Source organism: Pongo pygmaeus, chromosome 7, assembly GCF_028885625.2.
Source record: "Pongo pygmaeus isolate AG05252 chromosome 7, NHGRI_mPonPyg2-v2.0_pri, whole genome shotgun sequence".
In the NCBI taxonomy this organism is placed as follows: domain Eukaryota; kingdom Metazoa; phylum Chordata; class Mammalia; order Primates; family Hominidae; genus Pongo; species Pongo pygmaeus.
The window spans coordinates 132,272,636-132,298,258 of NC_072380.2; the positions used below are offsets into that span (position 1 = coordinate 132,272,636).

Genomic DNA, 25,623 nt, shown 5'->3' on the forward strand with positions numbered 1-25,623 from the left:
GCAAGTTCTATGAGGCCAGGAACTATGTTTATTTATTCACTGTTTTATCCTCAATGGAAAGTATCCCTAGTCTATCTGAAATGGTTGGGTCAGGAGGTGTTTTGGATTTTTGATTTTTCAAATTTTGGAATAGTTGCATTATGCCTAGGTTGAGCATCCCAAATCCAAAAATCTGAAACCCACAATGTCCCAACAAGCATTTCCTTTGAGCATTGTGTTGGCACTCAAAAAATTTCAGATTTGGGAACATTTCAGATACCAGATTCTTGGCTTTGGAATGCTCAACCTGGCATATAGTAGATGCTCAATAAATTATTGTTAAATATTAAATGAATAATGAATCATATTCTAATTCATTTCTACCACCCTTTCACCCTACCCAAAATTCCAAAGCCCAATTCAAGCATCCTTCCTCATTCATATCTTCATTCTTCCTCTTTCCATGAAATCTTCTCTGAGCTTCCCATTTTTTCAGCATTCAAAGACAAACCACAGGAAGTGCCAGAGGCATGCCTGGAACATAGTGAGTACTCTGTAAATATAGCCACATTGGTATCACTATGATCACTTCTTCCAGTGTAGTCCTATAGCCCTGTTTCCAGGACATCAGTTTTTCCCTTACTGCCTTCCCAATTTTTCACATATCCCCAATACCATCAAATTTACTGTGCTACTTTTGATGTGAATTATTTTTGACATAATGTCTTTCTTCTTAATGTATTTTTAAAGGAAAATTTATAGAAATTAAAACCCATTTCACTGACCATAAAAGGGAACAATTAAAAATAAATAAAAGGCTATTTTCTTCCAATTTTTTTGTTTGCTTGTTTTTTCTTTTTTTGAGATGGAGTCTCACTGTGTCACCCAGGCTGGAGTGCAGTGGGCCTATCTTGGCTCACTGCAACCTGTGCCTCCAGGGTTCAAGCGATTCCCCTGCCTCACCCTCCCAAGTAGCTGGGATTACAGGCATGTGCCACCATGCAGGGATTTTTTTTTTTTTTTTTTTTTTTTTTTTTATTTTTAGTAGAGATGGAGTTTCACCATGTTGGCCAGGCTGGTCTTGAACTCCTGACCTCAAGTGATCTGCCTGCCTTAGCATCTCAAAGTGCTGGGATTACAGGCACAAGCCACTGCACCCGACCTTGTTTTCTTTATTTAAGGGAGATTAACAACTGTTAGAGATATAACAACACTATTCTGAGTCTTTATGCCACAATTTGAAAGACTGAAAATTTTTTAATGACTTCCTCACTGCATGCATCATTAGCATTTAAAGCCATAAGTATGTCCATCTACAATTACCCCCACATATTACTATTCAGACCTTTCTGTCCTATTGTGTTGTTACTAATACTTTTACTTGGCATTTGTTATTCTCTACCTGGATTGGCTAATTACACGTTTATATCTATATCTCATCCCACTGTCTTATTTCTCTTTATATCCTCCAGCGTTCTTAGGTCAATACCTTGTACAGAATATATGTTCAAAGCAGTTTAAGTTGAATCTAATACTTAGTTTTCAACCATCTTGGTCAAAACTTCAAAATATTTTTCCAAACTTCAAAATATTTTTAAAAGAGATACATTGAGAGATTGTATTCAGAAGTGCTTCTAATTGCTCTTTCCCTCTGCCCTTCTGATTTCCTATAGATATGTACCTAAACCGTCTCGTCCAGGTCGCTGTGGTTAAATGTCATATAAGCAACTAGGAAAAGGGCCTAGTACAAGAAATGTGTTCCTTACACGCATGAATACACCTGAAACAGACCCTCTAATTTATAAGTGAAATAAAAGCCAAATAAAACCAGAAAAAAACTGAATGTGTGATTTATTATGTTTAAGATTGGTTTATAAGGCTTAAATATATCTGTCATAGTTAACAGTTAACAGCAAATAAAGGCAACTTTACAAAATCAGTGTTTCCATACAGTACAGGACTAAATGTGGCAACTGTGCATTGGAAAATTAATATTTCCTCAATGCAAATATCAAATCTGCAGCACCATTTAGAAGCTTCCACTAAAAACTCAAGCCGCAGTATTTATTACAAGCTCTACTCAGAACACAAGGCTACCTAAATCAAGCATTAGAGAAAAACAGTGGAGTCATTCAGGCATAATATGTCAGATTTGGTACAGGATTAAAATACTAACATTTTTAATGTCCTGGTTTCAAATTAATAAATACAAAAACAATATAAAAATATACAACCAGTTGATAAGACTGTACTGCAGATGCCCAGAAAGTTAAATCTCGCTCTCGTATGTATGCAGGTATGTCTTGAGTGTCAGGATTTCTGGGTAGCTGCGGCTGGTCTTTCGGAAGAAGTCCAGGCTGGTGAGATGTTCAATGTCACGCACCCGAGCTGTGTGCATCTTCATGAGTTCTTCTACCCATTTTGACTCGTCCTCTGAGCTCTGCAATGGAAATAGAACAAAATCAGAATCAGAATTTTCCAGAGGAGTTTCTCCAAATGGTCAGTTTACTCCAAGTCCACAAATGACCTCTGTGCACTCTTGCACACAGAGCCAATGCATGTTGATCCTTCCTGGCCTCCCTGCCACCCTACCGCATTCCTATTGGTAATGTGCCACAAATACCTGCCCTTGGCTGTAAACATTTTCAACAGCAATTAACTGTACCAAATAAACGAGACATGTGGTGTCAGAGGGCATTTGACTCAATAGGTTCTCAGAACATAAATCAAAATTAGGAAAACCAAAGGCCCTAGAGAATTCAGTAATTTGTTTCTTTTCCAAGCTGTCAAATTGCAATATTGAGCACAGAGTAAAAGTAATTTGGAATATGCTTCTGCTTCCCAAGGAAAGTGAAGAACTTAAGCCTAACGCACGAAATCATGTGTGTGCATTCCTAGTTTTTCAAAAGAAACTGCTGCATCAACTACGTCATCTACTAGAATGCATAAATTGCTATTTGAAAAATGAGGTCAACTCGAAGCCGCTCAGTTGATACATCTGGCACTCTGGGGCCCAAAAGGCCAGAGTTGGAAATGAAGCTGTACTACTTCTTGGCTATGAGACCTTGGTCAAGCTACTTGACTTCTTGAGGCCTCAGTTTCTTCCTTGGTTCACGAGGATAATAATGCTTACTTCTGCAGCTCCCTGGGAGGTAGGAAGGAGAGGAGGGAAGAAGGGGGGAAAAAGGTAAAGCAAGGAAACACACAAGAAAGAAAGTGAATCCCTGTCTCAGCTGCTTGCCAAAAACTGCCCCACTGACACAAGTTGCAGATGAAAGACATTGAGATATCCTACATCAAACAACTTATTTCATGTCTAACTTGAAACTAAAAGGTAATTCAGGGGAAGCAGTTCTTTGCATCTCAAAAATAGCTTCTTTCATTTTTGTGGGAAGTTGAGGGAAAGAGTGAGATCTGAGAGCCCTGTGAATATGGAGCAGTGTCTACTTTCATTAGTAGACATTGAGCAGGAGGGCCTTTGCAAGTAATTCCATTCACAAATGCCTCTGGAATTGCAATGGCTTCCAAGAGCCCTTCTACAAGTTGAAGGGTGGCTGCATGTCCCAGGTCTGGGAATATTCAGACATGCCCTCATCCAACTCTTTACCACCAGTGGTCTCAATGAACTATCCACCAAAGCCCAAGAACCTGCAATGGGCTTTCTCGGAAAGCTCCAACCCACACAAACCTGGACAGTGAACTGCAGCAGCTTGTGCCAGTGCTAAATATGTTCCGGGAGGGTGTTGGTTCAGGAAACTGATGCCTGGCCATCTCAGGCAAAATGAAGAAAGGGGAAGAAATTGCTTTGCAGGCTGGGGAGGTAAGAATTTTAACCTTCATGTCCCACCCTCCTAACCCAACCTAACCAAGATCTCTGCGATTCACAGGAAAGGAAAGACCTAAATATAACTCTACCCACAATGGTACTGACCAGTCCTCAGCATGACCCTATAATTAACGAAGTAGGAGGTCTCCAGATGGGTCAGGACCCCCTCAGAGTAAGCAGGGCAAGCATGAGCCTGTATTTTGAGAGAATTTTCATATTCAGCTCATTTGTTTGATTTTTCAATGGTCAGTCAGTCCAATTTTTTTCTTTGTAAATGCAGTCATTTGAATGTGTGGACAGGGGTGAAAAGGTTTTTCCTAATTTAAATGATGGCTAGCTGGGATTATAAGAATTCTGCAAAAACATCTGTCTTTTGCTATTTCTTTCCTTGGGAAGTGATTTGCCAGTTTCATTGGAGAGGCAGTCTCTTCTGGTTCTCACACCCTGAAATCTGTTCTATAATTCATCATTAGGAAATACCAGCTATGTGGGATGTGAAGAAAATATCTTCTGCCTTGATGTTAGCTGGCAATCCACAGAAGCATTCGCTGATGAAGACTGTGCTGCAAGATGCACAACTAAGACAATTCAAATAAAAGTTCATGAACAGCAAGGTAGGGAGGACAGGAAAGACTTTAAAAATAAATCACTTAGAATATTAATGCAAACAAAAGCATAAACCATGAACTTGCTTGCTGTCTTCCTCATTATGGACATTTATTCTTCACCTGTCTTTTCTCCCTGACTTTCTCCCCAGGTTTGTGAATTCAAGCCCCAGCAGTTTTAAGGTAAAATTCACAGCAAGGACAGTTTCTACGTGAACAGGTGACCCTTCAACGAGAAGCGTGCTGGCCGTGAACTCTACAAGAAGTGCCTCCAGACTCTGTGCAGAGTCAGGAACCAGTAGGGAGAGGAAAACCTGTGAGGACTTCAGTGGATTTCATTTTTCAGATATAAAATTTAGATCAATTACAGAACATCCTTTGCACTGAGTTTAGAGCAGTATTTTTAAAACTCCCCATCACCAAATTCCTCTAATGACCGAACTTGAACATGTATTCCCCAGGAATCTAGGTACACCTTAAATGGCCTACTATATATACGAAATACCTTTGTAGTCTTTTCATCTTAGAACTGTATGGCAATTTTTATTTTTATCCCATAATACAACAGTTTAATGTTTTGCAAGAATTTCACCTCCCCACAAGTTTCTAATAAAACTGAAGCTCAGAGAATGTATGCCATGTTATACAGAGGCATTACATCCACCTGGAGCTCTTGTGGTTGTAAACAACCAAAATTGAGAGGGCCAAGCCAGTAAGTTGATAACAGCTTGTCTCTCACTTGCAGTTTCCACATTTCTCTACCACCCATTCCCATCATTTATAAAACCCTATGGATCCTTCAAGTATAATATTGTTGTCTTCTATCCTTCCTTTTAGATCTCCAAGACCACAACCCCAGTTCAAGTTCTCTCTTGCCTCACTCCTGTGAATCTTGCCAAAGCCCTTTGAGCACAATGTTCAGCCTCCTCCATTTCAAATTCACCTTCCTAAAGCAGAGCCAAAAACGTTGCTCTTCCAACTAAACATTTTCCTTGGGTACCTAATGCCTGAGCCGTAAGAAAAAATTCCTAAATTCCCAAGGTTCTACTACGGAAGTCTGATAAATTGGAAAGAGGATGGGCTCTTTGAGTCAGAGGCCTTAAATCTAAAGCTCTGCTATTCTGCTGACTAACCAAGTAACCACACAACATACTTTCCCCTTAGTAGCTATAAATTTCTCAACAGTTAACAAAAAGGCAGGGAGAGATCATATATATACATATTTGCCTCATACTGTGATTATATGATTAGAAATAATATATGTAGAGGACCTGCACATAATTGGATCACAACATATACTCAATAAATGATAACAACTACTATTACTGCTCCTGCTATGATGACTACTATAGTTACTATTACTACTACTACTTTTTAAAAATTTGATTCCAATCAACTTTTAAAATCTTTTCTCCCACTATTTGCCCTCATTCCTAATATTCAGGCAAAACTTAATTCGCTTTCTGGGATATATTTAAACTTTCTAATTTTCTTCTACATTCATAGCCTCAATCTTCACCCATAATTGAAGTCACAGATCAAAAACTATCTTGCCCACAAAGCTGATCATCTCTATTGAAGGTATTCTTATGGCTCCTTGCCTTTCAGTGTTGCAACTTCCATACCTGTTTTATTTGTTGACCCACTCTGTGGGCTGCCTAGGAATAGTGACTATGTCTAATACACTCTTGTTTCTCCTAGAGTACCTTATACAACTTAGGAATTTGAGTAGTACTTGTTGACTAAAGATTATCTTCTGTAGATTACATCTCTACTCCTTCTGTTATGTGAAACAAAAGCATAGACCATTACTTCTAAAATCAACCTTTGAGCACAAACTTTCCATCAAATTAAAAGGACCTGAAGATTTTTCTATTTGTCCCTGAGTGTCAAGTTAGTACAGAGCCAGGAGCATATAGCATGGCTCCTGTTTTCCTCCCTAGTGTTTTCATGATGCCATCCTGCATCCTAGCTGTCTCCCCACAGGATGAGTGAATCAGGAGTCATCTGTGCTATCTGAGAAGAGTGACTGTTACACCTCCATCGTAACTAGTAGCAAACCTGATTAGTAAGGTATAGATTTCTTTCTTGCTTGCTCTTGCTTTGTGTGTGTGTGTGTGTGTGTGTATGTGTGTGTATTAAAAAGTTTTCATGGCTGGGTGCAGTGGCTCACGCCTGTAATCCCAGCACTTTGGGAGGCCAAGGTGGGCGGATCACAAGGTCAGGAGATTGAGACCATTCTGGCTAACACGGTGGAACCCCGTCTCTACTAAAAATACAAAAATTAGCCGGGCGTGGTGGCAGGCGCCTATAGTCCCAGCTACCTGGGAGGCTGAGGCAGAAGAATGGCGTGAAGAAAAGCTCCGGGAGGCGGAGCTTGCAGTGAGCCAAGATCACACCACTGCACTCCAGCCTAGGTAACAGAGTGAGACTCCGCCTCAAAAAAAAAAAAAAAAAGTTTTCATTATGGGCCACGCACAGTGGCTCATGCCTATAATCGCAGTACTTTGGGAAGCCAAAGCAGGTGGATCACTTGAGGTCAGGAGTTCGAGACCAGCCTGGCCAACATGATGAAACCCCATCTCTACTAAAAATACAAAAATTAGCTGGGCATGGTGGTGCCCGCCTATAATCCCAGCTACTCGGGAGGCTGAGGCAGGAGAATTACTTGAACACAGGAGATGAAGGTTGCAGTGAGCCAAGATCAAACCACTGCACTCCAGCCTGGGTGACAGAGCTAAAAAAGAAAAAAGTTTTTAATATGGAAATTTTTAAACATCCAGAAAAGTGAAGTGAGTAATATAATAAAATTCCACGACCTCTTACCAAGTTTCAACAATTATCAAAATTTTGCTAGTTTCTACTTTTTTATAAAATTTTGTCATTCTCCACTTTCTTTTGCAAAATGAAAAACATTTGGACACTTATTTCTCAAAATTGTACACATTGATAGAATTATGTTAAATGCACACATACATTGAAAAATAAAAAGTCATTAGAAGGCAAAATTTCTACGTGTTAAGCAGTTCTGTTTGGTTCTTTTCTTTTTTCTGTTTAGGGTGAATGCTTTATAATAAGTATGTTCTAGTTCAATGATGGAAATATAAAGTAAGAAACGAAGGTGAACTATGGAAGCAAATCCTAAAGGACTCTCTCTGTAAACTCACATTGCAGCTCTCCTCGTTGTCAGGCCGGTGAGGCAGGATGAAGGAGGACACAGAGAGAGGGCCGTCACACTTGTCGGCAGGCTGAGTGAAATCCAGACAGCTGGTGATGATGCTGTAGTAGTGAGTTGGAACAGGAATGGAACTGCCTTCCACGTACCTGAAACAGGAAGGTAAAACGAAGTCACAGTTGATGAGTTGATGTTAAAGCTTTCTTTTTTAAATGGTGATCAATGAATATTGCCTAAGTCACTAAAATTAATCCCCATTCAATTGAATCATTTTTCACTTCTAAGCACTAGCCCACTTCTATGTCTTTGAAGATAATGTTTTCTTTGCCTGGAATCCCCTCACTCCTCAACCTGGCAGAGTAAGAAAGATATTCCAGGCAAAGAAAATGGATTGATCTAAGAACTGGAGACAGGTAATGGTGAATAGACCAATGCAGTAGAAATGAAAGGCTGGAAGAGTCAATAAAAGCCAAATTATGGTGGGTTCTGAGTGCCAGGATGTGGACTGGGGCCTTATTATTTAGGTAGTAATGCTCTATTAAAGGTTTTTGTGCTAGGGAGTGTCATTCATTATTAGATCCATGTTTCAGGAAGATAACTTTCCTAGAGTTGTATAAAATGGACCGGGGCAAGAGACATTAGAGCTAGGAGAATAATGACCCTTTCAAGCTACAATGAGATGCGGAACTTGATACAAAGAACTAATTTACCAAAGGAGGTACTAAGGACTGAGTGCTAATGATGGACCTAGAGGTATAAAAAATATTTTCCTGTAGAGATCAGTACAGAAATTCATAATTCCTTGCCTGGTTTTCTATTACCTTAATTTTATTCATTTTCCGAATATTAAAATTATGATTTAACTACTAATTTAATTTTGGCTAACAGTGATCAGCAATAAAATAAACATGCAATTTACACAAAATTTATCTTCAGAATAACTGGAAAAGAAGTAAGACAATTTCTATCTTATTTATCTGTATTTATAAAATAGCAATTTATTCTGTAATTATCTCTAAATCACAATTAAACCCTCTCTTATACTCTGGGCTGCTGATTGTTTCATGCTTGTGTAAAATTAAATAACAACATTCTGAATTTGTCAACAAATTGTTGACAAATTCAGAATGTTGTTATTTAATTTTACACAATGAAAATACATCCCAATCACTCTAAATCTTGCCTTCTCCACTAGACTGTGGGGTCCGTTATGAGCACAGATAATGGCTTTTATATGTCCAACAGCACCAAAGAGACAGAGACAACCAGATTCAATCCAAGTCCATACGCACTTTCCTACTGAGAGGTACTGACTCAGAAAATCTAAGGGATTCTTAACTCCCACCCAAACAATGAAGATAAGTGGGAATGGTCATCTTCCCACTGAAGAGCTGTTGAAAAAATGACTAAACAAAATTAAATCCTTTGATACATTTTTTTAATAGAATAAAAAAGTGCATTTATTTACCACAAAACCCAAAATTCCATTCCAACCACCAATGCCCATTTAATCAAAAGAATTGATAAATTCAGGCTGGGCACCAGTGGCTCACACCTGGAATCCCAGAACTTCGGGAGGCTGAGAAGGGTAGATCACTTGAGGTCAGGAGTTCAAGACCAGCCTGGCCAACATGGTGAAACCCCGTCTCTGCTAAGAATACAAAAATTAGCTGCATGTGGTGGTGCACACCTGTAGTCCCAGTTACTCGGGAGGCTGAGGCAGGAGAATCACTTGAACCCAGGAGGCGGAGGTTGCAGTGAGCCGAGATCACACCACTGCAGTCCAGCCTGGGCAACAGAGCAAGGCGCCATCTCAAAAAAAATAATAATAATAATTTTGAAAAATTCAAAAAATTTAAGGGGTGTCATCTCTTCTCTAGTACAGGAATATTTGAAAAACTTCTTGAGTGAGATCTTGGGACTTAAGAATCACACACTGAGTAGAAATGAAAGGCTTACTGTTTTATTTTGTCCTCTGTGTCATGTAAGCCATCATAGTCATAGTCGAAGACTGGCCCACTTATCACATTAACTCCATTTCTTTCCGAAGCATATTTCTTCACCAATACCCTTTGGAAATAATTCCAGACCCCTGTGCAAAGACAAAAATCCAAAAATCAATTATTCATGAAGAAAACTCCTTACTCTGGCCAAATTCTCTCTAGGATGCATGCTACGAGCCAAATGTCACAAGCCAAGAGACAAGAGAGCTGTCGTGATTCATGAGATGACTCCATTCTATGGCATTACCAGTGTGTGTGTCATTTACAAACCAGCAAAGGGAACAGTGTAGAGCTATGAAACAATGGTAGGGGAGTTTAACGTAGTTCAAAAGTCAGGAAAGGATCCTCCCAAGCTGAGATCTGAAGCACGGATAAGTAGGTGGTGTTTCCCAGGCAGAACACGCCAGGCAGAGGGAACAGAATGTGCAAAAGAGGAAGTATGGTGTTTCAGAGTAATGAAAATAAGGCCTTACTCTTTCTTCTCGTCCTTCATATCTCATCAATATGCTAGTTCCCAGGTTTAAGCTTTACCCCTGACCTTTCCTTGAGTTGCAGACATGTTATCCAACCATCTACCTCCTAATGCACCGGAATACCTTATATTCATGTCAAGCAAAATATTATCCAAACAGAATTCTTAATGTTCCTTCCTAATCCTGCCCCAACCCTCGCCTTCTCCATCATAATCAATGGCTCTGACACTCACCCAGGTGTTTGGGCCAAAAGCCTAAGAGTCATCCTTGCTTTCTCTCCTAGCTATAGACACATGTGAACAATTCCTGTCAGTGCTGTCACCAAAGTACATCCCAATTATCCCAAATTTGACCACCTCTCATCTTTTCACTGCTCTATCCTGGTCTAACTTAACCATCCTCTCTGAAGTGAACTATCACACCACAAAAGACTATTCCCTGGGTTCCCTGTGAAACGCTTACTTCCCTTTTACCTTGTAGCCCACTCCCCCATATCGTACCCGGAAGGATCCTTTTACACCATAAGTCAGATCGTCTCTTTCTCTTGCACACGCACACACGCACACACACACACCACCCATCTCCAACACTCCAGATTATTTTTCATTGTAATTAGAGTGAAATCCCAACTCCCTACCATGGTCTTTGCCTACCTCTGTAACTTTACTTCCTACCCCTTTCCCTGTCATGCGCAAGACTTTCTTCCTGTCCCCTAACTTCTCCCCTAACTTATTTCAGGCTAAGCTTTTGCACTTGCTCTTTCCTTCGTTTGAAAAACATTCCCAGATCTGTGCATGTCTGCTTTCTCCTCTATAATTCTGTCTCACTTTCACTGTCATCCCCTGCAGAGAACTGCCTTGTCCCCTCTGCCTCTAATTTCCATAATGGCCAACCAGAAGGGCAGAATGGAAAGGGAGAAAAACGAGAGAATAACAGGAGACAGGATAGGCAAGCAATGGGTTGGTTCTGAAATAATAGATCGAATTCGCCATGCTGTCTTCAACATGGGTGTCATGCTGTTCTGGCTGTTAGCCCCTCTTCCCTCCCTTTATTAAAAAGCACCTGGCCATCCTTCTCATACTGCTTCAATTGCTCTTCCTGCCTTCTGAAACTCTGAATGGCAGAGCAGCCCACAAGAGCCAAAATACCTTAGATAATTATTTGCAGTCAAGAAAGAAGCCAGACAGTAAGAAAGGAGTTCAAATGTTAACTTAAGCATTAAGAAAAAATGGAGAGGAAGAGAAGGAAAGAAACAACAATGAGAACAGTCAAAAGGCCAGGCCCGCAGAAATGTGGCATGCGAAAAAACCACCCCCCTCGTGGAGAACAGCAAGCTCTCTATGAAAGGCCTTCTCCACACCAGCCTCAGGGTGGTACTGTGTGTTGCCTTGATTACCATTTGGTCAAAAAAACACATCAATAAAGAATAAAGAAATCCAGAGAACCCTGATTTGCAGAAATTAAATGAAGCTGCATTCTATGTAATATTGTGATAAATGTAACTATGTGAGTTTCTGAAATGCTTCTCAGTTGGGTCTGAGAACAAACCAAGAAAACTTTTAAAAGCATACTTTAATTTTTCACTCATAAGCAATAAATTCTCTTTGAATAGACCTTCATTTGCTAACTAGGACATCAAATAAACATTTTTTTTCTCTAAACCGTGTGGCCCTTTTCACCAATGTTAAGCAGCGGAGGCCCGCCACTGTAGCTGACACTCCACAATCGCCCATTCCTATTTTGAGACTCCCTTTCAGCCCTGAGAGTTACATAACACAGCCTGAACCTCCTCCATCAAGTTGAAGCACATAGAGGTGCTTCCTTTTCCTACCTTTCCCATAACGATGTAAGTTCTGTTCACTACAAATGTACTGAAAGGTGGTAAAAGCTACTTCATAATGCTTACTCTATCTTTGAACACATGGATAGATAAAAGGATGGATGGGTGGATGGGGGGATGGATGGATGGATGAATGAGGATGGAGACATAGATGAATAGTTAACAGAAACAAAAAATGCAGTGCCTTCGCCATTGGATAATTAAGTCAGAAATCCATATAAACCTTAGGTGTCATGCAATCATATCTCTTAATTTTACAAATGAGAGATTTAATGACATTTCTATGATCACACAGCCTGTGGTCACACTCCAGGAACTTGGTTTTTCGTGCCCGAGCTCATTGTGCCTGTACAATGAGTGAATTGTAGCTTAATTCACTAGCATCCACAAATATTTATGTCAGGTACAAAGAAATTACAAATGTTCAAAGAAACTAAAATAATTGGTATAGGACTAAAATCATCTGAAATAAACACTGATGATTCAGAAGGCCCTTTCGGCTCTTGCTGGGTTTCAGGGCCAACATTCAGAAAATGTTATCACCCCAAGAGGAAGAGGTGCTACTGGCTTTTACTGCAATGCTCAACAAATAAATATAGATGCTGTTAAATATCAAGTGGCCTTCAAAATATAGTGAAGACCCTTTTTAACCATTAAGATAATAAGCATTGAAATAAAAATAACAACCAGATTAGAAGAAAAACACAAACTTGGGTTAGTTCAGTTTCTACCATGCATGACCTGTGGTCACTTTCTGTGATATCAATTTCTTAATTATAAACCAGGGATAAACTACCAGCCAACCTTCCTCACAGATTCAAATTTTGGATCAACAGTAGAAAGTTTACATGAAAGGTCCTCAAAAATTATAAAGGTTAAACACATGAAGAGTATTCTTATTAAAATTAACAGAGGTAGAAAAGGTAAGGGGTAAATTTAGAAATGTTTATTTTCATAAATAACAGTGTATTAGGTAAATATTGGACTTACGTTTGAAAGCAGGATACATTGGAACCATATTGGTTACCAGGAATGCATCATATTTAGCCTCTGGTGAAGAGCTCAGATCTAAACATTAGGAAAACAAATAGTACACATTGCTTACCAAAACCTGTATCAGTTAAAAAAAAAGGGGAGGGGGGCAGAATTTTCTTAAATGGTCCAAACAACATGAAGTAAATGAATCTACTCCTTTATTCCTGTTCCTAACTGCTTTATACAACATCTCCTTACTCCCCTCCCACTCAGTCTCTTCTTCACTCAATAGCTCTCTCCCAAAAGCCATTTACAATGTTTTTTTCTTACTATCTACTTCTTGAGTCTACCAACATTATGTAAAATAACTCCTTGATTTCATCAGTGCCATTTAGACTTAAAAAAAAAATCATCAAGGTAATAAGAGATGGTTTAAGGGCTTCAGATTTTTTTTTTAAATACGGAATCTTGCTCTGTCACCCAGGGTGAAGTGCAGTGGCCTGATCACAGCTCACTGTAGCCTCAATCTCCCAGATTTAAGGGATCCTCCCACCTCAGCCTCCAGAGTATCAGGGACTACTGGCATGTGCCACCAGCTCAGCTAATTTTTTAATTTTTTTTAGAGACAAGGTCTTGCTATGTTGTCCAGGCTCATCTCGAACTCCTGGACTCAAGCAACCCACCCACCTTGGCCTCCCAAAGTGCTGGGATTACTTTGGGATTACAGTGGTGGCTCATGCCTGGCCTCAGGTAATCTTAAGAGATCCCCTCTATAGTATTACATAAACGACTAGTGTCTTAATGATTCACTGTTTCCTTTTCAGATTCTCATTTAATAATGTAAGGCAGGACACAGAAGATTCCCTTGCACATTAGAATTCCCCTGGAGAATTAGATTTTTTTAAAGCTAGTCACTTTTTGGCTGATTTTGGAAGGATCCCATAAAAATTCATTTATATAATCTTTTGAGTACCCTCTCTTGAAGAAAACCCAAGCCACTGAAATTCCAAATACCAAGATTGCACAATGTGACATCCCTCTGAAGGCATCAGATCTTGATACTCTTCACTTACAAGGAGGAAACAGGAATCCATAGGACATCTGCTTATCATTTTTGTAGGCCAGACAGTTCTGACTGAAACTCGGAGAAACACGGACATCAGGCCGGACGCAACTGGTCAGATGGTCAGGAATGCTGGAAACCTCAGCCTGCACGGGAGTCAGAGGCACTCAGCAACGCCGTGGCTCTGTACGAACAGCCGAAATCAAAACCCCTCTGGCTTCTCCTATGCTTGTATTCTGATAGTCTGACTCCTTTTTTAAATTTTTTATCTTTGATAGTCTGACTTCTTTTTAAAAGTCCTTAGTTTTAAGTACAGTAAGCCACAAGTTTTCAAACTTTTTTTTAATCAACATAACTCTCTTTATCAAAGTCTTAAGTAAAACAATATAGAAAGCAGAACATAAAGCAGAAATCCCACTGTTGAAATAATAAATAGAATCTCATCAAAGATAACTTATAAAATAACACTCTTAGAAACAATATAGACGTATCTCCTCTAAATAGACTATTTATCTGTATGTATATATATGTGTGTGTGTGTGTGTGTGTAGAATGTACAAGAACATACATATGTGTACATGTGTACACAGTACAAATTAACAATAAACTGTGTTTGGGGCAGTAGAAGTGTTCTCCTCCTTTGTATTAAAAAATTTAAAACATGCCTCAACTGCCAAATAACATTTTCTAATTCCTGATATATACCTATTTATCTCATCTTCATCAAAACTGAAACCCCCAACATAAAACTTTTATTAAAAAACAAACCAGGGCCAGGCATGGTGGCTCACGCCTGTAATCCCAGCACTTTGGGAGGCCGAGGCAGGCAGATCACCTGAGGTCAGGAGTTCGAGACCAGCCTGACCAACATGGCAAAACTCCATCTCTACTAAAAATATAAAAATTAGCCAGGTGTGGTGGCGTGCATCTCTGATTCCAGCTACTTGGGAGGCTGAGACAGGAGAATCACTTGAACCCAGGAGACAGAGGTTGCAGTGAGCTGAGATCATGCCACTGCATTCCAGCCTGGGAAACAGAGCAAGACTCAGTCTCAAAACATTAGAAAAAAAAAAAAGACAGATGCTGATAGTGCGGGAGGTTGAAGGGGGGGTGGGTGAGTATGTGGGAACTCTGCACTTTACACTCAATCTTGCTGAGAAATAAAATGTGCTCTTAAAATATAAAGTCTATTAAATTAAATAAACGAACCTTGGCAGTTTCTGTAACTATTGGGCAATGACTTAGGCAGAGTGAAAGAAAATAAAAGAATTAGTGATCTACCTTCAATGTTTAACATATTCCCATGGAATTACCAGAACATTGAATAAAGGCTAATTCAAAATATCTTACAATAAATCCAACATAGGATTTCTGTCATTAAGAAAAAATAAAATATTTTCTAAGACAAAATTCTGTTAAGCAAGGAATCATTGTATTAACGTGAGGAATGTAATAAAATAAAAAATATAAAATCCAATTTTCTCAATGACCTGCTTGGAAACAGTATATGATGTCCAGAGTGGCATTAGGAATATTTCACTATAACCACTTTCAAAGTCAGTGTGATATAAGATATCATATCTAGTCCGATAAAGCACTGCAGGTCGCCCATAGAGGAGGTGTCTCTCTAAAAAAGAAAAAAAATAAACTGTGTTAGATGCATATTAAATTTTACATCAAATGTTAAAGAAATATTGGAAGAGTCAAGTTACCTAAAATGGCTAGCTTACTTATTATTAATATAGCACCTTCTCCTTAATTTAATCAAGCTAGTTTTCCTAACACTTCTGTGGTTGATCTGATCACCTAACCATGGGTCAAGCCTTACAGTTATCAAAGCCATAATGTGAATGCTGTATTTACATAATGCTTTTTTTAGTTGTAAAGAATTTGCAATTTGTATATAAAGGAAACATTACGTAATAAATTTTGAAATGATTCAGCTGAAAGGAAAGCCAACAGGATTGGATTTCTGTAGAATTAATTATTTTGACCCCTGAAGAGGCTTATCAGGTATACCAGTGATTTAATTAAGAAGAAGGCACATATTGATCATTATATGCATACAGCAACTGAAATATGCATTCCTTCAGCATAAAAAGTGAGTAGTAATGAGCATTTAAAGTAAGCTGCTTTGTCATACAGAGGAAAACTCTTTAGGTAAGAACTTAAAGGAACATGTATAGATAAAATAAGTGGGCATTCAAGAGGATCTTCTAAGTACAGAAGAGGGAAGTTCATCAGTTACCAAAGAACTCAATTAAGACCCCCAGTGCAGATTCAGACCTCCAAAGGAAAGCTCTCTTCTTAGGAAAAAAAGGTCTGAAGCTTTACTCTTTGCGGAAGAAGAGATGGGAGTTCAGTATGAAAATCTTCATTCCACACTCTGCAATAAATACCTGAAGCTTGATCTGCCCACTTTGGATAGGCTAAAGTCAAAATTTCCATAGATTCTTGGAAATGTGGGGCCCTACAGACCAAAATATTTAGAGATTGAGGCTTAGGCAATTCACAATTCCTTAAGTGATAAATTAAAAAATAATAATAAATTCTGGTACTATTTTTTCTACTAGAGAAAATCAGTTCTGAAAAACACTTATTAAATAATGTGTACATGTTACTTTAATTAAAGTCTTACCATTCTATGCAAGTAATGGAGAAAAGTCTTCGTACAATACTTTGCAAGACCCTCCCAGATAGAACTGCGGATTTGAGACAAAGCGGCCCACACTATTACAACACAAGCCTGTTCTGGGTAGTTCGGCTGCTCCAGCATTGCAGTAAATGTAGAAGCCTTAGTTAAGCTGCCAAATTTGGGGACCCACCCCTAAGGATTAGAACATAATCTGACAATATTAAATAAATGAAATATAATAAACAAATAAAACGCCAGCAAATCGTAACAGTAGTACTTAGGGGCAGTAAAACAACCCAGACTTTCTTTCAAAACTCAAACCAAACCTTTTCTAGGTTCAAAATTTCCATTAATGTTTTCCTTGTTTTCATTTCTGCTGCCTCTGAATTTGCTGGTTTCAGCTGGAAGCAGAAGTATCAAAATTCTTTGAGAAGCTATTCTCTTTTTATCATTTAAGTTTTCATGGTTACCACACACAGTCCTCCAAACTCAAATTCAAGCTTGGCATCTAATCGATTCCATTAGGGGACAACAAAATAGCAGCCATGTTCCCATATGCAATACCCCTCCCTAGAGCAACCACCAAACAAGAATCTTGGACAATCTATAGTCTCTACTAACTCTGGCTCTTCCTCTAAATCCTCCTCATTTCTAAGCATTCAGAGTAACACTCTATTCCACAAAGGCTAATGTATTTGCAACATTCTCTTCACAATCGTTGTTATCAACATTACACTATCATATATGCTATTTCCTTTCTCTCTACCAGAAATAACTTATCCAATCTTCGCCAAGTCTGTCACCTATCTCCTTCCAAATTTATCCATTATTCTTCATCATCAAACATTGAGCACCTTGGTTGTGCCAGACCTTGGGCTGTAGAATGGAGGTACTGGGCAAAGATGATTAAGATAGAGCTCTTACCCTCAAAGAGCTCACAAGTCAAAGGGAGAGACAAACATAGCACAAATAACAGATGCCATGTGGTCTGCACCATATTAAAGATAGTTACAGAGTGTGATGGGAATGCAGAGGATGATGAATACTGGAAATGGAGTGGAGGTGGCATCAATAAAGTCCTTTAAGGAGCATATGAAGTTAAACCAGGCTGGCCCCATGTTCCAGTTTTATGCCTGTTGCCCTGGTATAATTGTTAATAGTGTCCCTTTTCACTCTCAAAAGTGCATGACAAATATTCAGCCCTCATGGAAGAGACATGAAGAGGAAAGGGCGAGGGGCCCAAGAGGGGCAGAGATATCTTAAGATTCATTTTCTCTGCCGGGCATGGTGGCTCATGCCTGGAATCACAGCACTTTGGGAGGCAAAGGCGTGTGGATTGCCAAAGGTCAGGAGTTCGAGACTAGCTGGCCAACATGGCAAAACCCTGTCTCTACTAAAAATACAAAAATTAACCAGGCACAGTGGTGCGCGCCTGTAATCCCAGCTACTCGGGAGTCTGAGACAGGAGAATCGCTTGAATCCAGGATGTGGAGGATGCAGTTAGCCAAGGTCGTGCCACTGCACTCCAGTCTGGGTGACAGAGCAAGGCTCTGTCTCTAAAAAAAAAGATTCATTTTCTCCTGAAAAGTTTCTTCAGTAAAGCTTCTCCATCTCTACTGACTCTACTGCTCTACATATATAGATTCAACTTGCTTCAGAAATTTGGGTTCTAGCCAGGCGTAGTGGCTCACACCTGTAAGCCTAGCATTTTGGGAGGCTGAGGTGGGCAGATCACCTGAGGTCAGGAGTTTGAGCCAGCCTGGCCAACATGGTGAAACCCCATCTCTACTGAAAATACAAAAATTAGCCAGGCATGGTAGCACACACCTGTAATCCCAGCTACTCGGGAGGCTGGGGCAGAATTGCTTGAACCTGGGAGGCAGAGGCTGCAGTGAGCCAAGATCGTGCCACTGCACTCCAGCCTGGGCAACAGTGCAAGGCTCTGTCTCAGAAAAAAAAAAAAGAAAAGAAAGAAATTTGAGTTCCATAGCTTCCAAGCTATTGTCATAACTGCAAGTTTTGGCACACAGCTGTAACACAAAAATATCACTATCTGACTGCCTTTTTCTCAATTATTACTGAGCAAAAATAGCATAATAAGGGGAAAAAATACAGTGGTTTTTACAGCCTCCTAAAAATCCAAGCAAGGTCCCCAATGACTCAAAAAAATCTACTTGGGTCTTCCTGGAGCTTAATAGTTTCATCTAAGAAAGAGGGGGAAATAATCTCTGCAGTAAGAACACACATTTTAAGGTCCAGAATCAAAATTTAGATTTTATTTTTTCAGTTTATCAAAGTATCAAAGAATCACAGGTTCAGAGTCATAGCCTGACTCTCCTAGTCTTTATGACATCTTGGGGGAGCCACCCACTGCATTTTTGTTGAGCAAAAAGTCTCTCTACCAGGCCACAAAATGTACTTGAATCTTGTTCTCAGCACACATTGAGATCTTTATCTCGAGACCAGCAACCCTGGAGACTAGCCTGCAAGCCTCTGCTTTTGCAATATGTTTCCGGGATTTCTTCACGTGGATCTAGTATAACCTGGTCTTCCCAGGCTGGGAATGCCTGTCATGGAATTCCAGACCGAGCCTTCATTCCACACCCCAGTTCCCTGTTTACAATAGTGTCTCTGGCAGTTTTGGTACATGCCAAGGTTCTCCTCCAGATACCACACTTGGCAAAATACTGTGAGGCCAATCTTTTTTAAGTGGTGTGGACTTCCCCAGCACTCATTCTTTTTGTATTCCAAATTTGGGTAGTAGAGACTGGAGTTTGTGTTCCTTTTCCCTCCTCAGCTTCCTGATTCAGATTCCCACAGATGAGCAGGCTGTCTTGAGAGCCACATGAAAATCTCTCCTCTTTTTTGTTTTTTTAAAACATACACTCCCACAATAATATGCTCTTAAATCTTACCACAGAATCTCTACCCAAGATCTTTCCTTTTCCTGCATACTTTCTCCTTTGCCTTACAAGTGCCTATTATCATTTGCTGCCCTTTCAACCTCCTCTGAGATTTGATTCAAGGTCTCTTTTTAGTGCCCTGTTCTTTCTTACCCCAACCTTGAAAACATTATGCTGTAATGTATCAACTGGATAAATCCTACAACAGAACAATAACTTTATGAGGACAAGGACTTCATCTGTTTTACTCACCACTGTATCCTCCATCTCCAACAATGCCAATCACGTAATATCTACTTGGCAAACACTTGTTGGTAAGTTAATGATATATATTTTTAAAAATCTTGGCTTTCTACATATGACCTGTCTAATGTTACCCTGAAAGGTACACTGGGCAGATCAGTAGTATCATCTCCAACTTACTGATGAAGGAACTGGAGGTTTATGATTTGCACAAAATAATTCAGCTGCATAGCAGCACTAGAATTCTAGGCCATTACTCTTCTGCTTGGCCTTTTGGGTGGTCTCCAGTTGGGTGCTGGCCGCTGGGTTATTTTATGGAGAGTGTGTGGGAATGAAGATCCAACTACTCCCAGGCATGAGCCCTGCCCGAGTAGTGCCTACTGAGAAGCTAATGAGGACAGTAGTTTCTGTCAAAGCATCTAGTATTTCAGAAGCAGCTTCCAAACTTTGATATACAAATTTTTTTGTTGAGCAAAAAGTCTCTCTACTCAGGCCACAAAATGTACACGAAAAACAAAATTTTCTTTTGACATATTCCCTTTGTTCCCACTCTTAGATTAAGAAGCATTTTCAGAGGAAAGCACATGGGCTTCAGTGTCATATAAAACTGCGTTCAAATCTAATCTCAGCTCTTTATAGTTCTGGTACTCTGTAACTTAATCTCCCAAAGCTTTCTATCTCCCTGGAATGTTGCACTGTTTACAGGCAAAATATGTAAAGTGACTTGTTTAGTTTTAACCCAAAGTAACTGCAGTTGTACTGTTTAGTAAAGGTATGGACTCCACCTCAATACTGGCAAAGAATATTGCTAGGTAAAAGTTGTTAAAATTCAATCTACCATCAAATTCATCTTGAATTCTACTATAAACAATAAACAATTACTACGTATTGATTTCTTCCAAGTATTCCCAAAAACACACGGACACACGCGCAGACACAAACACTCAGAAGCAGTAGTGAGTGCTACCTCCTTCTTTCTCTAGAACAACTAATATCTCCAAAGAAATAACACAAATGAGAAACATTCCAGAATTGACAAGAGCTAAAGAAGATGTTCCCTCTGTAGCCATATTCAGGACTCTGCTTTAAAGTTAACAAGAATTACTAGTGTTTAAGTCAATTTTCTTTTTCTTTTTTGAAACGGAGTTTCGCTCTTGTTGCCCAGGCTGGAGTGCAATGGCGAGATCTCAACTCACTGCACCTCCATCTCCTGGGTTCAAGCAATTCTCCTGCCCCAGTCTCCCTAGTAGCTGGGATTACAGGTGGATGCCACGATGCCCAGCTAATTTTTGTATTTTTAGTAGAGACAGGGTTTCACCATGTTGGTCAGGCTGGTTTTGATCTCTTGACCTCAGGTGATCCGCCCACCTCGGCCTCCCAAAGTCCTGGGATTACAAGTGTGAGCCACTGACCGCACCCAGCCATGTTTAAGTCACTTTCCTATCCAAACTAACTTCTCATTGTGTGTGATAAGGAGCCAAGTATATGTAGGCATTATAATTATTTTTAATTCCTTTTTCACAAAGATGATGGTGAGGGCTAACCTAAGAAAATGTGAAACGTTTTTATAGCAAAGTAAATAGAGAAAAGACTAAGGTGCAAATAAATGGTGCAATTATTCCTGCAGTGAAAATTATACTTGGCTATAGTGCCAGAATTGCTTGCTACAAGACATTTTTTAAATTTTCCTTTCATTCATTCATTCATCCATCGATTCAATGCCACAAGGAAATGAGTTTTCATTGCATGGAAAGTCTGCCAAGACATTAGGTATATGAGATCCAGAAATAACAACAGGCAGCAATTAAGATCTGGAGTCTACCACATATCTAGAAATATTAAAATTTAGCAAGCAGCTTAGATTGCCATTTTTGAGGATTACATTTTTCTTTCTCTTTATTTTAGTAAAGGATTTGATTCCATAACAGTTTAAATATTTATAGCAAAATATTGCCCAAGATTGGTTTAATATACCTCTTTTTTATCACAGATATCCCTGCGATCGTTTCACTATTGGAACATGCAGCTCTTACTCATGTATTTTGTACAGATGTGTGACTGATTTTACAGCATATGCCATTAAAACAGTCACATACAAATGTTACAGGTGAAGTGTGTATAGCACATGACATATTCTGAAAAATATCAACTACTTACATCTGTGTTTTAAAAAACTAATAATAAAAATAGTACAACTTTACATCTGTATAGTCTAGGTTTACAAACTACTTTAAAAGCCTTGATATGTATTCAAAGGTACCTAGAAAGGGGAAGTAATTGCCCTGAACATAACACATGTGTGCTCACATACATGGTGGTTCATATTCACAAGGATCTCCTCCAGTAGGGCAGACACTGAATATTTTCAATGGGAGGCCAAATTTATATCACAGGAAACACCATCAAGGCCTGAAAGAACTCAGACCAAGAAAACATGGCTTTGCCACTGAAGAAATGACCAAGATAGGGCCCAAAAGGAGACAAAGCCCAAGAGACAAAGAGATATGGAGAGAGCAACAGGAGAAAGAACATCAAGCAAGGAAATGCATTGCACATAATAAGACAAATACTTTCGAAGGCTCTCTTGTATCATTAAAGGTTGGTGCCACTAGGCCATGAGCAGACTTAGAATAGCATGAGGTATTCTAGATTCCCCCCTAATATTTTATGCCACCACTTGGAAGCCATGAATTAGAAACTATCAGTGGTACAGTTGTGTCAGAGTAACCAGTGCTAGCCCAGTGTCAGTATTCAACAAATGCTTGCTGAATGTATCCATGAGGGTTTGTTTCCATGAAAATACATAAGCTTTAAGCTTCAGTGGTATAAAAAGACACTTCAGGGATATAAGTAAGAAACTCATGTTCCACTCAGAGCAGAGCAATGGAGATGTGACCTTACTAACTATAGCTCCTTGTAGCCCTGAGAGTCAGTGATTCACTAAGAAGATGTCTCTTATTTTTATGCTCTTAATTTTGAGGTGATTGTGTGTTTTTTTTTGTTGTTTGTTTGTTTGTTTTTGAGACAGTCTCGCTCTGTCGCCCAGGTTGCAGTGCAGTGGTACGATCTCGGCTCACTGCAACCTCTGCCTCCCAGGCTCAAACAATTCTCCTGCCTCAGCCTCCCATGTAGCTGGGATTACAGGCACGCGCCACTACCGCCCGGCTAATTTTTGTATTTTTTTAGTAGAGAAGCGGTTTCACCATGTTGGCCAGGCTGGTCTCAAACTCCTGACCTCAGGTAATCCACCTGCCTCAGCCTCCTAGAGTGCTGGGATTACAGGCGTGAGCCACTGTGCCTGGCTGAGGTTATTGTTTATAATGAATTGTAAGACTGGTTTTGTCATATGAGGACCCTGCCACCAACAAATTAATTGCAGGAATGTTTTTCTCAGACAGAAATGCTTTAGTACCATGAACAGTCAGACTTTGAATCAGCAAAATCTTGGGCGTCCAATAGAAGTTACCATAATTAATTTCATTAGTGACTTTTAGAAGAGAAGCATCTGAGTAATATTTCTCTGCCTTGGAAACTAAATATCTGAAAAACTGGAATCATGAGACTTCCCATCTTTTGACTCTAGCAATGTTCTAATTGTTCTAATTATAATGACACTATAGTCCACTAGAGGTTAGTGTCGAACATTGCAAATCACTTGTAGAGTTTGTGAAAGATTTGTGTGCCTTCCACCAACAATGGCCTATCTTCAAAGTGAGGTTCATTCAGTTCTATGCCAGAGTCTGTGTGTTCTGTGATCAAAGGGAGAAGTGGGATGATGGAGATACAGAAAAGGAAGAAGGAGGCAGATAAAGATCTTTAAAAGAGGAAAAATAAGTCAAGTAAATCAAATCTTCTACCGGTTTCCTCAACTCTACTTAATCAGATTGGAAAGAGCATATATGATAAACAGAACCATATGTAAGCTAATAACTCAAGCGATGCTCTCAGGAGAATTTGACCATGTGCATCTTTGCTGCATGACTTGTGGCTGCTATGTTTGAGTTCTTTCTGCATTTTAAATACACTTTTAGTCATTTCCTGGCTGTTTCAACATGTTATCCCATCTACTTTAGTAACATGTATAGGAGGCTTCCCCTCCCCTTCTATTTTCCTCCAATTTTGTGAAACTTCACAATCAGATAAAAAGAGCCTGCATGGTGGATTGTGTTATTGTTCCTCATTATTTACTGCCTCCACCCATTGCCATATGACTTGCAGGATAGAGTCCCCATGGAAAAAATGTACTTCTCTACACCATTGGTATCATGTGCTCAGCTTCGGCCAGCAAACTGTGAATGGAGTGACATATGCCTCATAAAAGCAGAAGCATTAAGACCCAGTGCACAGTTCTGCCACTCTTTTCCCTGTGCCAAGAGCAGGACATGTCTCTAATGGAGGCTACTCCTTCAGCCTGGGTTCCAGAATAAAGAATACACATGGAGCAAAGCTGCCCTTGGCCTACTGCCAGCACACTAAAACGGGAGCAAGAAATGCATCTTAGTACAAATCACTAAGTTTTTTTTTTTTTTTTTTTTTTGGTCATATCATAAGCTTGCAAAAGTTCACTAATACGTGCTTGTTATCGTTGTATGTAAAGTAAGAGTTAGGGCTCGAGATGATCCTTCATGTGAGGAGGGAGTTCTGATTTGATTCCTTCGGTGAATCTCTCCCTATCACTATATATATATATATATATATATATATACTGACTCTCGAGGTAGATACCTTCAGGATAGGCACCAGCTGCTATTATTTATCATTGTGACTATCATTCCCTTTATAGGAGTGCCCCACAGTGTCTTATGACTCATCAGATACAAAATGGATTGTGTATTCTTCAGAGGGCTTAAAAGCTATTGAGGGGGGAGAAAAGCTATTGGAATTTTTTTATTACACAGCTGGCATCTTGTGTACATGGAATAAACCAATATCCTTTGCCAGATAGGTATGAAAGTCACTTTGAAATACAAATTTTAATTTTAAACAATATTGTGCTTACACTATAATGTAAATAAGAAGCCTTTTCGATTTTCGAAAACTAGAAAAACCTTATCTGATTGTTTTGCAACAACCCCTTACCTTCTGTAGACCCTTTTGTATGAAGCCGTTTGTTGAGTTCATCCAACTTGTTCTTCATGTGTGAAAACCAGTAAAGGAAAAAAGGAAGCAAATCAGAAATGTTCTTTCCCTCTGTGCCCTTCTGTCTACTTAGCACCCTGCTAAATTCAAAAGCGAACTCTAAACTCCATCTATATCATACATTCTTTCGAGGAATTACTATTTTCTCTCGAACTGACATTCTGGGCTCCACGTCTAGCAGTTCTATGTTTGTAAGCACCTTCTTCAATCTCTGTTTCCTTCCTTAAAACTGTGGATAATCACCACAGTACCAATTTCCCAAGTGGGTACTGATGATGACTTGGGCATATATGTGTAAGTTAATTAGGATAGTGCCTAAATGTTTCAGATTAATCTCTAGGCACACTGAAGTGATTCCCAAACTAATTTATGAAATCACTTTTCACCAAAGCTAAAAAGTTATGACTCAGCAATTCTGAAACATCGTGAGTCGGCAACTCTACCCTTCACTATATATCCTAGCATATGTGTACAAGAAGACATTTCCAGTAATGTCTGTGGCAACATTGTTGTAAGAGCTAACATTTGCAAATTACTAAATGTTCTCAAGTAGGAAAATGAAAAAAAATTCTTATAGTACATTTATACAATTAAATATTAACTACTGTATTAGCAGTAAAAATAAGTGAGCTAAAACTTCATGTACTAATATACATAAGTCTCAAAAACATAATGATAAAATAATTGCAGGATCCATATAGTATAATAGCATTTATTAAAAATTTTACAACATGCAAAACTATAGTATAGGTTATTTTAGGAAA

At 39.2% G+C, this 25,623-nt stretch overlaps 1 protein-coding gene across 9 annotated transcripts in view; it reads right to left on the bottom strand.

Annotated features, from left to right (window-relative positions):
• Positions 1-1,813: 1,813 nt before the first annotated feature.
• The window catches only part of ENPP2 (ectonucleotide pyrophosphatase/phosphodiesterase 2), a 116,383-nt gene continuing 92,573 nt past the window's right edge, over positions 1,814-25,623 (bottom strand). For 5 of the 9 annotated variants that reach the window (XM_054498977.2, XM_054498981.2, XM_054498975.2 and 2 more), the window contains 8 exons: positions 24,800-24,851; positions 16,901-16,975; positions 15,430-15,566; positions 13,950-14,085; positions 12,892-12,969; positions 9,545-9,677; positions 7,578-7,734; positions 1,814-2,419 (listed from right to left, as the gene is read on the bottom strand). In XM_054498977.2, the coding sequence (XP_054354952.2) occupies positions 2,249-2,419; positions 7,578-7,734; positions 9,545-9,677; positions 12,892-12,969; positions 13,950-14,085; positions 15,430-15,566; positions 16,901-16,975; positions 24,800-24,851 (939 nt within the window). In that variant the 3' untranslated portion in view covers positions 1,814-2,248. The remainder of the gene's footprint in view (positions 2,420-7,577; positions 7,735-9,544; positions 9,678-12,891; positions 12,970-13,949; positions 14,086-15,429; positions 15,567-16,900; positions 16,976-24,799; positions 24,852-25,623) is intronic. The other 4 variants (XM_054498983.2, XM_054498982.2, XM_054498979.2 and 1 more) reach the window with 1 other exon arrangement.